The 11,300-nt window shown below is 36.9% G+C and overlaps 1 protein-coding gene across 1 annotated transcript; it reads left to right on the top strand.

Moving 5' to 3' along the window:
• Positions 1–382: 382 nt before the first annotated feature.
• On the top strand, positions 383–7,556 carry LOC111804926. Its single transcript, XM_023689758.1, has 5 exons — positions 383–696; positions 4,169–4,383; positions 4,523–4,613; positions 4,715–4,781; positions 6,975–7,556. Exons 1-5 carry the CDS (start codon positions 638–640, stop codon positions 7,026–7,028), a joined length of 486 nt encoding a protein of 161 aa, XP_023545526.1. The 5' UTR covers positions 383–637; the 3' UTR covers positions 7,029–7,556.
• The last annotated feature ends 3,744 nt before the right edge of the window (positions 7,557–11,300 follow it).

Genomic DNA, 11,300 nt, shown 5'->3' with positions numbered 1-11,300 from the left:
GAATGTGTACCTTGTTGGTATAGATAATAACTATCAATTTTTTCGGATTGTTCTCATTTACGGGCTTCACAGTCTATTTGGTTCATTACGTATCATCGTCAACCTCGCAGTTTTAAAACGCGTCTACTAGAGTGAAATCTCCACGCCCTTATAAGCCCAACCTCGCAACCCATCTCTCTTAGGGGCCCAACGTCCTCGCTGGCACATATGCCCATATCTGATTTAGATACTGTTTGTAATAGTTCAAGCCCACCACTAATAGATATTATCTACTTTCTATGATCCCATTTTAATGGAAAAAAATGTGATAAAAATAGAGATTCATAGGTTATATAATTAATCGTGGTCTAGTTTGTATTGAAATGAAGAGGAATAAGAACATGAACAGGGTTTCAGTTGTTAGTGTTAACTGCTATTAACGGTACAAAATTACTGATTACGAAATACGAACTGGATCTGGTAAAGTTTCAGCGGAAGTTACAATCACACTGATTTCCCATCTAATTCGACCTTGTTTATCCTATTCTATCCAGTATTAGGGTTTTCGATTTCGATTTTCCCCTTTCGATTTTGATTTCGATTTCGATTTCGGCATGTTTCTGTGTTTTGATGTTTGTAATCTGATTTTTCGCCGAATATGGTGACGCGAGAGAGCTGGTTTTCTGTTTGGATCGATCGATTTCTCTCTTGTTTGAGGTAAGTTCTTTTGCTCTGTGTTGATCACCTCATTTCTGTTCTCGAAGCGTGTTAGGGTTTTTGTAATTGTTTGATTTTCGAAGAGATTTAGCTTGAAAATTTCGAACCATTTTGATTCGACCTAATTGAAACGTTTAGAGACTTGAATACTGTTCTGGATTGTATGGATTACACTTGTTCATTTGGGGGAGTTTTTTCTTATGGATCCATGATGTATTGTTCTTACGATTGCCATTGTTATTTGAGTAGTTTTATTTTGAATAGCTGTTTTACCTGATGAGTTCGTCCTGCAAATACTTTCAGCTTCTTGTGAATCGGTAGGAGCTTGAGCTATCATTATTGATATCATTATTTTGGAGATTTCTTTTGAATCTGAAATTAAGGGATCTTGGAAGTAAAAGAAATACCAGTTGGTTCTTAGTAAGTGTTTAGCTCTGAAAGAAGGTGGGGAAGATGGTAGCTTCATTTTTCTTCCATGAATTGAACCTCAACACATTGTGCTAAACGTATTTTCAATTAGGTTAATCTGTGCACTTACTAGCAAATTCTTTTTCTGAGGGAACATTGATGGCATAATGTTAGAATGGACATAAATAAGTGAAAATTTGGGATTGTAGGAAGCAGAATCCATCGTAATCCAAGCAAAAGTATAACTTGACCCATTGAAGATGGACTTTAAATGTGACATGCCCTAAAGGAGGTGGATTGTGAGATCCTACGTCGACTGGAGAAGAGAATGAAGTATTCGTTATAAAGGTGTGGAAACCTCTCCCTAGTAGACGCGTTTTAATAACTTTGAGGGGAAGCCTAAAAGGGAAAGCCCAAAGAGGACAATATCTGCTAGCGGTGAGCATGGGCCATGACAATTGGTATTAAGACACCGGGCGGTGTGCCAGCGAGGACGCTGAGCCCTGAAGGGGGATGGATTATGAAATCCGATATCAGTTGGGGAGGAGAAGGAAACATTTTTTATAGGGGTGTGGAAACCTCTCCCTAGCAGACGCATTTTAAAAACCTTGAGAGGAAGCCGGAAAGGAAAGTCCAAAGAAGACAATATCGGCTAGGAGTGGGGTTAGGCCGTTACACTAAATCTATCTCTAAGTGAAGGGTGGGAGCTCAAAGCTCTTAGATTGAGAGGATTAGTAATTCATCTCATCATTGAAGTCTATTCTGGCTCCCAACTCTTTAGTACTGAGTTGTACTGGATTTTGGAGTGCGAGTTTACAGATGGTCAAAACAANAAGAAGAAGAAGAAGGGAAGAAAAAGAGTTCACTTTGCTGATGATTCAGCCGTTTGCAGTACTGAAGAGTTGCAGAGAAAAAACGGCTTAATTTTGGGTCATTCGCCGCCGGTGGGTAGAGCTCCGCCGCCGTCTTTGACGAGCCACGGTGGAGGAGGCAGCGGAATGCCGGCGAATAGGGTGGCGCTGTACAATGGAATCTTAAGGGATCGTTTGGTTCACAGGATGGCATATTCTCTTTAATTATATATTAAATAACTTTTATTTAATTATTTATTTCTTTTTCTTTTTCTTTTTGTAAAAGATGTTAATGGATGTACATTATCTCGTTCCGGTCATGGATAGATCACCCAGGTTCGGGTCCATAAGTAGTGGCAATTGCCCCATGAAGACTCTCTTTCGCTACGGCTTCAATGGGTTCCCTTAACCAAGCAGTATGAGTCGCCGGCTCATTCTTCAACAAGCACGTGGTCAGAGTCCTGGTCTCCTCCCACTGCTTGGAAGCTTACAGTTTCATGTTCTTTTCACCCTTCCCTCACGGTAATACTTCACTATCGGTCACCCAGGAGTATTTAGCCTTGCAAGATGGTCCTTACTGATTCACACGGGATTCCACGTGCCCCATGCTACTCTAGTTAGAGCGTAAGCTAGTGATGCTTTCGTTTGGAATTAGAAATTTGAATTTCTACACGTGAGATCTCACATCGGTTGGAGAGGGAAATGAAACATTACTTAATATAAGGGTGTAGAAACTTCTCTCGTGTTTTAAAAATATTAAAAGGAAGCTCGAAAGGGAAAACTCAAGGAAGACAATATTTGCTAGTGGTGATTTTAAGTTGTTACAAATGGTATCAAAGACAGAACCGAGCATCGTGTCAGCAAAGACCTAAGGGTAGAAGCATGTTGAAAGGACCGGTAGAGAAATGCTAATCAGAGGCAGACATCCGGTGACATGCGAGAGTTATAGTGAGACAAATTAGTANGATATCATTATTTTGGAGATTTCTTTTGAATCTGAAATTAAGGGATCTTGGAAGTAAAAGAAATACCAGTTGGTTCTTAGTAAGTGTTTAGCTCTGAAAGAAGGTGGGGAAGATGGTAGCTTCATTTTTCTTCCATGAATTGAACCTCAACACATTGTGCTAAACGTATTTTCAATTAGGTTAATCTGTGCACTTACTAGCAAATTCTTTTTCTGAGGGAACATTGATGGCATAATGTTAGAATGGACATAAATAAGTGAAAATTTGGGATTGTAGGAAGCAGAATCCATCGTAATCCAAGCAAAAGTATAACTTGACCCATTGAAGATGGACTTTAAATGTGACATGCCCTAAAGGAGGTGGATTGTGAGATCCTACGTCGACTGGAGAAGAGAATGAAGTATTCGTTATAAAGGTGTGGAAACCTCTCCCTAGTAGACGCGTTTTAATAACTTTGAGGGGAAGCCTAAAAGGGAAAGCCCAAAGAGGACAATATCTGCTAGCGGTGAGCATGGGCCATGACAATTGGTATTAAGACACCGGGCGGTGTGCCAGCGAGGACGCTGAGCCCTGAAGGGGGATGGATTATGAAATCCGATATCAGTTGGGGAGGAGAAGGAAACATTTTTTATAGGGGTGTGGAAACCTCTCCCTAGCAGACGCATTTTAAAAACCTTGAGAGGAAGCCGGAAAGGAAAGTCCAAAGAAGACAATATCGGCTAGGAGTGGGGTTAGGCCGTTACACTAAATCTATCTCTAAGTGAAGGGTGGGAGCTCAAAGCTCTTAGATTGAGAGGATTAGTAATTCATCTCATCATTGAAGTCTATTCTGGCTCCCAACTCTTTAGTACTGAGTTGTACTGGATTTTGGAGTGCGAGTTTACAGATGGTCAAAACAATAGCAAATGGTGAGCATGTTGTGTGCAGATGTTCTTGATTTATGAACTAAATTCACTAAATTAGTTCACCTCTGTGTTATAATTTTTCATGTTTCATTGTCATTGACTGGGTCCATGACAACGAGGGTTCATATATTATATTGGACAACGATCTGCATACTTCGTTTATTTCAAACTTCATCGAGGTCCCGAAGCTTAACCATATTATTGAATTCATCTCTCTGAAATGTCAGTATCATGATATTCATGCATGTACATTTATCATTACTTAGACTACTACATGTCTGTTCTGGAGTTATATCCACAGTTCTCAACATGCTTCTAACAGAGGAAGTGTTTGTCTTGGTAGGGGCACTAAACTTGCACCTACCATCTCTGGGAATAATCTGAATTCTAGGATGCTGAGTATGTCAGATGATTTTTGGAGTACAAGCACATGCGATCTCGATGAGATGCTAACGCTTCAATCTCGACAGAACTCGTTTATCAGCACAACAAGCTACAACCCTAATCATGGAGGTGCCACTGACTATTTAAGCAATCATTCTGACTTTGTAAATCATGGTAAGCTCATATCTCAATATTCACTGCTTGTTGGAAAGCAAAGGAGATGTTCCTTGCACTTGCTTTCTTCATCTAGCGTTAGTATCTCCAGTTCTGTAGTTGCTCTAGACTGGTTTCAGTTGTAAATTCCCAATTGCAGGTTTGATTCTTTGGACACAGACCAGGCTTCGATGGGTCGGAAATCACGAATCTGCTAAACGAACTAAAAGAAAACACCTTACAGGATTAAGGTGAGTCTAATTTCGATGCAGTTACGTATTCGTTCATGCCATCCAAATTGAATTTTCTAAAATTTTTGCCCCAACATGCATTACTTGGTTTTTGTTTGCAGTTGGTATATGACCAAAGAACTCATGCTGGAAAGCAAAAGACCTTACCATCGGCTCATACCTTTATCTGTAAGTCAGCTTTTTGTCTGTAATGTGGTGTTTTCTTTAGTTGACTACATATTCAAGTCCTCTGCTTTGAATATGTAACCATGATATAACTGACAGNGGATCCATGATGTATTGTTCTTACGATTGCCATTGTTATTTGAGTAGTTTTATTTTGAATAGCTGTTTTACCTGATGAGTTCGTCCTGCAAATACTTTCAGCTTCTTGTGAATCGGTAGGAGCTTGAGCTATCATTATTGATATCATTATTTTGGAGATTTCTTTTGAATCTGAAATTAAGGGATCTTGGAAGTAAAAGAAATACCAGTTGGTTCTTAGTAAGTGTTTAGCTCTGAAAGAAGGTGGGGAAGATGGTAGCTTCATTTTTCTTCCATGAATTGAACCTCAACACATTGTGCTAAACGTATTTTCAATTAGGTTAATCTGTGCACTTACTAGCAAATTCTTTTTCTGAGGGAACATTGATGGCATAATGTTAGAATGGACATAAATAAGTGAAAATTTGGGATTGTAGGAAGCAGAATCCATCGTAATCCAAGCAAAAGTATAACTTGACCCATTGAAGATGGACTTTAAATGTGACATGCCCTAAAGGAGGTGGATTGTGAGATCCTACGTCGACTGGAGAAGAGAATGAAGTATTCGTTATAAAGGTGTGGAAACCTCTCCCTAGTAGACGCGTTTTAATAACTTTGAGGGGAAGCCTAAAAGGGAAAGCCCAAAGAGGACAATATCTGCTAGCGGTGAGCATGGGCCATGACAATTGGTATTAAGACACCGGGCGGTGTGCCAGCGAGGACGCTGAGCCCTGAAGGGGGATGGATTATGAAATCCGATATCAGTTGGGGAGGAGAAGGAAACATTTTTTATAGGGGTGTGGAAACCTCTCCCTAGCAGACGCATTTTAAAAACCTTGAGAGGAAGCCGGAAAGGAAAGTCCAAAGAAGACAATATCGGCTAGGAGTGGGGTTAGGCCGTTACACTAAATCTATCTCTAAGTGAAGGGTGGGAGCTCAAAGCTCTTAGATTGAGAGGATTAGTAATTCATCTCATCATTGAAGTCTATTCTGGCTCCCAACTCTTTAGTACTGAGTTGTACTGGATTTTGGAGTGCGAGTTTACAGATGGTCAAAACAATAGCAAATGGTGAGCATGTTGTGTGCAGATGTTCTTGATTTATGAACTAAATTCACTAAATTAGTTCACCTCTGTGTTATAATTTTTCATGTTTCATTGTCATTGACTGGGTCCATGACAACGAGGGTTCATATATTATATTGGACAACGATCTGCATACTTCGTTTATTTCAAACTTCATCGAGGTCCCGAAGCTTAACCATATTATTGAATTCATCTCTCTGAAATGTCAGTATCATGATATTCATGCATGTACATTTATCATTACTTAGACTACTACATGTCTGTTCTGGAGTTATATCCACAGTTCTCAACATGCTTCTAACAGAGGAAGTGTTTGTCTTGGTAGGGGCACTAAACTTGCACCTACCATCTCTGGGAATAATCTGAATTCTAGGATGCTGAGTATGTCAGATGATTTTTGGAGTACAAGCACATGCGATCTCGATGAGATGCTAACGCTTCAATCTCGACAGAACTCGTTTATCAGCACAACAAGCTACAACCCTAATCATGGAGGTGCCACTGACTATTTAAGCAATCATTCTGACTTTGTAAATCATGGTAAGCTCATATCTCAATATTCACTGCTTGTTGGAAAGCAAAGGAGATGTTCCTTGCACTTGCTTTCTTCATCTAGCGTTAGTATCTCCAGTTCTGTAGTTGCTCTAGACTGGTTTCAGTTGTAAATTCCCAATTGCAGGTTTGATTCTTTGGACACAGACCAGGCTTCGATGGGTCGGAAATCACGAATCTGCTAAACGAACTAAAAGAAAACACCTTACAGGATTAAGGTGAGTCTAATTTCGATGCAGTTACGTATTCGTTCATGCCATCCAAATTGAATTTTCTAAAATTTTTGCCCCAACATGCATTACTTGGTTTTTGTTTGCAGTTGGTATATGACCAAAGAACTCATGCTGGAAAGCAAAAGACCTTACCATCGGCTCATACCTTTATCTGTAAGTCAGCTTTTTGTCTGTAATGTGGTGTTTTCTTTAGTTGACTACATATTCAAGTCCTCTGCTTTGAATATGTAACCATGATATAACTGACAGGAAATGGTAGACTTTCTAGTAGAAGAATGGGAAGAAGAAGGGCTGTATTATTGAGCCAGTCGATCGAAAACCATCACCTTGTGCATTCACCATCTTTGTGACTTTTTTCGTGTTTCTGAGTTTAATTCAATGGCTACTGCCTTAACTTGGGATCAGTTGATACGAGTTAACATACAAAATGACACCACCTGGTTTGCTATTGGTACATTGGAGACTTCTTGGGGAGAGGCCAAATATGATGTAACCCGAAATCCAAGATCGTCTGAATGATCGACGAGCTAAACGGTAAGCCCCCTCCAACCATCAGCTAATATCTACTTTATACATACATATCAAGCTTTCTTCATGGTTTCATCTACGCATGACAGTTTAATATATGCAGAAGCATCAACTTTAGTATGTTTGATGCGATGTTGATGATTGACTTGCTGTAATTGATGTAATAGAATAGATATTAACCTCTAAAACAAACACTATCTTTGAATTCTGATAATACTGAGCTTTGTTTTGTGGGGATATTGCTGTCAACCGTGTTGGATGGTAGAGAACAAATAATAGGCGAAGTCACGCCCCCATTGTCTTTTTGTCTGGTGGTTGTGCCATTAAAATAGAAATTTTGAAGGGTTTATGTTTGAAGATGCTAAGATGCTTTTGAAACTCTTTTTTCATAAAGAGAATACTCATTGTTTTAGGGAGAAAGGACCGTAAGATCCTACATCGGTTGGAGAGGGGAACGAAACATTCTTTATAAGGGTGTAAAAACCTCTTTCTAGCATATGCGTTTTAAGAACCTTGAGGAGAAGCTCGAAAGGGAAAGCCCAAAGAGGACAATATTTGTTAGCAGTGGGCTTGGGAATGGTATCAGAGTCAGACATCGGGTGGTGTGCCAGCGAGGACGCTGGGCTCCCAAAGGGGTGGATTGTGAGATCCCACATCGATTGGAGAGAGGAACAAGTGCCAGCGAGGACGTTGGGCCCCGAAAGGGGGGTGGATCGTGAGATTCCACATCGATTGAAGAGGGGAACGAGTGCCAACGATGACACTAGACAATGTGTCAACGAGGACGCTGGGCTCCCAACGGTGTGGAGTGTAAGATCCCACATCGGTTCGAGAGAGGAACAAAACATTTTTCATAAGGATTCAACTAACTATCAAGATGATGTTAGATATGATTTATATTTATGTTTTTCTTGTTCAAAGTTGTACTCTCTTTACTAAATTCAGCATTCAACTGAAAGATTATTACATATATTAGTGATTGCTTTGGTTTGGTACTCTTAGAGGTCATTATAAGAGAGAGATGAGACATGATTTAAACATGGTGTGATCTGAGTCGATAGCTACTTTTTTCTTCTCTCTTTTAAGTCTTATTGGCTTCATAAGGGACCCACCCAAAGAGATGAACCCAAATGAAATGAGTGGATAACTCTATGTTTTAAAGTTTTGTCTCGAGTATTATCGACTATACTTTTTTCGGGTTTTTTTAACGTAAGATGCAACATTTTTTCATTGGTGTTATGGTTCGTAACGGATAAATTTAGAGACTGTGGCCTAAGTGAGCATAATTTAATGACATTTTACCTGTATTCATTCCTTTAAAGGCAAAGGTTCAAATCTCGGATTCTTACGTGTTATATAAGAAATAATTAATTAATTAAAAAGTGTTTATATATATATACATGTTTCTTTTTAGAACTTATTTTTAAAAATTACTACTTAAATAAAAGTGGGTATTCATCTGAATTGGATTATATATTGAATTTTTGAATTTTTTTTTTTAATTCGTTGTCGTTTTTTTCTTTTTCTTTTTCCCTCTTTTCATCTGCCATCAACCATCAACTGACTCTCCTCTCCCTCGAGCTGAAACGAGGGATCGAGGGATCGAGGGAGAAGAGAAGCTACCCTTATGGTGGGTAACTCGATTACGTTCTCTAACCTAAACACGAGGCATAAGAATTAATTATATTCCATTTAGCAATATTGTTTTAGATTAAGATGAATCAAAGATGATCCTTAGCTATAAAAAAATTGAGCATCCATTTCCCATACAATGAATTCAAAAAACAAGGGTTAATGTTCAACTTGAAGATACACACAAATCCTTATTAAAACCCTAAAATTAAATAATAATAATAATAATAAGACTAAATTAATAAAAATACCCTTCAAACTTTATACTTTGTCTAAAAAATACTTCTAAAATTTAAACAATTTCAATAATATTCTTAATTTTTTTTTCGAAAAGTTCAAAAATACCCCTACCTTAGTACCGGTTATTAAAAATACCCTTTAACTTTCAAAATTATTTAAAAAATACCCTTTAACGTCACTGATACCCTTAAAAAAATTTAAAAATCTTGTACCTTTAAACATTTTTTTAACAATTCAAAAATACATTTACTGTGAGTACCACGTTTAAAAAAATACTATAAACTTTTCAAATTAACGTTAAAACGTTTATAAATAGTCTATGAGGTGTCAATAGATAGTTTTCGTCCATATATTGATAGTAATAATTTAATTTATTTTATGCTTTATAAAAATAAAGAGTGTTACCGTTCATTTTAAAATTTTATGAGTATTTTTTTAACATATTATTAATAATAAATATATTTTTTTATTTTAAAAAAAATTAAGGAGAAATAATGAATTTTTTTAAAAACACAACATATTTTTGAGATAAAGTACTAAATTTAAAATTATTTTTATTAATTCAATGTAATAAAATAATAATAATATATTATTATTATTAAAATGTGTGATCCCTAACATGCTTTTTTATTTTCTAATATTTAATTATGGATTTTAATATTATAATAATTGGAAATGATTTCAGAACCAACCTTGGGATCCATTACAATGAACCTTCCCTCTCTCTCCACATGATAATTTTATTTATTTATTTTTTTTTTTGGAAAATTCAATTATTTAATTAATCTTTATTTTTTATATTATAATTTTTTAAAATTTTTTATAAATAAATTAAAATTTAAACATGATCATATCTGATAAACAGATCGCATCTACACGACGTATATTTTTCCCGCTTAAATTAAATTTAATAACTTTATTTAATTTTATCGTGTTGACATGCCTTTTTCTTCGATCGAGCTTCCCATATATGTCACATACCTAAAAATCATATTCATTGTATATCTTTGCTTTTATCTTGTCATGGAAAAATACGATATAGTGTATTTAGACATATATATATATATACACAAATACATGTATCGAGATTTTTTTACAGAAGATATATGAATGAACCGAGACCACGTATGAATATAAATAGTTTTTAAAAAATGTTGGTTAAAAACGTTCAAAAAATAATCGAAGAGTCACTGTCTCAACGCACCGTGCAAGAACCCACGATGCGATTGTGCAGCATTTACTCTCATCCTTGAGTAAGTTAACTAACTAGAATTCGGGTCACTGTTGGCACGGACGACGTATGGAGAATATCTAATAAGGTGTATTTTTTCGGTGACTCTCTTGTCATGAGAGATACGTGAGATTGTCGAGGTCATCAGGTGTCGAATCTAAATTTTAAAGACGTGGAACGTTTTAAATATCTTTGATAGGGTCGAGAAATATACAAATAATTAATATTTTATCTTGTTTTTCTTTTACATTCATCATCACCTAGAGATTTGCAAAAGGCAAGAAAGAACATAGCTTGATAAGAGTATGTTTGGTTGTCAGTCAAGAATGGTCTTCCATAATAATAATAATGATATATTATTGAAATATTTTATTTATTTAATTTTATCTGTACGTCTTCTAAAAATACATAGGTTAGTAACAATCTAAGGCTATCGTTATCAGATATTGTCCGTCTTAGTTCATTACGTATCGTCGTAAACCTGATGGTTTTAAAATGGGTCTATTAGTGATAGGTTTCCACAATCTTATAAGAAATGTTTCGTTCCGTTCTTCAACCGATATGGGATCTTACAATCCATCTCCCTTTGGAGCCCAATATCCTCGTTGGTACACTGCTCGGTGTTTGAATTTGATACTAACTATAACAGTTTGAGGCCACCTTGGCTTGGAAGAAGGCCGTCCCATTTGACCCTAAAAACTAATAGAGCCACGGGGAATGTATATATTTAGTGCAAATTCTGTGGAAAACATTGCTATTACCATTAATTCCTTGAAAAATAAGGATACCATGGATATATACTGTCCGCTTTGACTCGTTACGTATCACCATCAGCCTCACGATTTTAAAACGCGTCTATTAGGGAGAGATTTCCACACCCTTATAAGAAATGTTTCGTTCCTTTCTCCAACCGAACTGGAATCTCACAATCATCCATTTGGAGG

Source organism: Cucurbita pepo, chromosome LG11 (genome assembly GCF_002806865.2).
Source record: "Cucurbita pepo subsp. pepo cultivar mu-cu-16 chromosome LG11, ASM280686v2, whole genome shotgun sequence".
NCBI lineage: Eukaryota > Viridiplantae > Streptophyta > Magnoliopsida > Cucurbitales > Cucurbitaceae > Cucurbita > Cucurbita pepo.
Note: the sequence above shows the minus strand (reverse complement) of the source record. Positions and strands in the feature narration are given on the sequence as shown.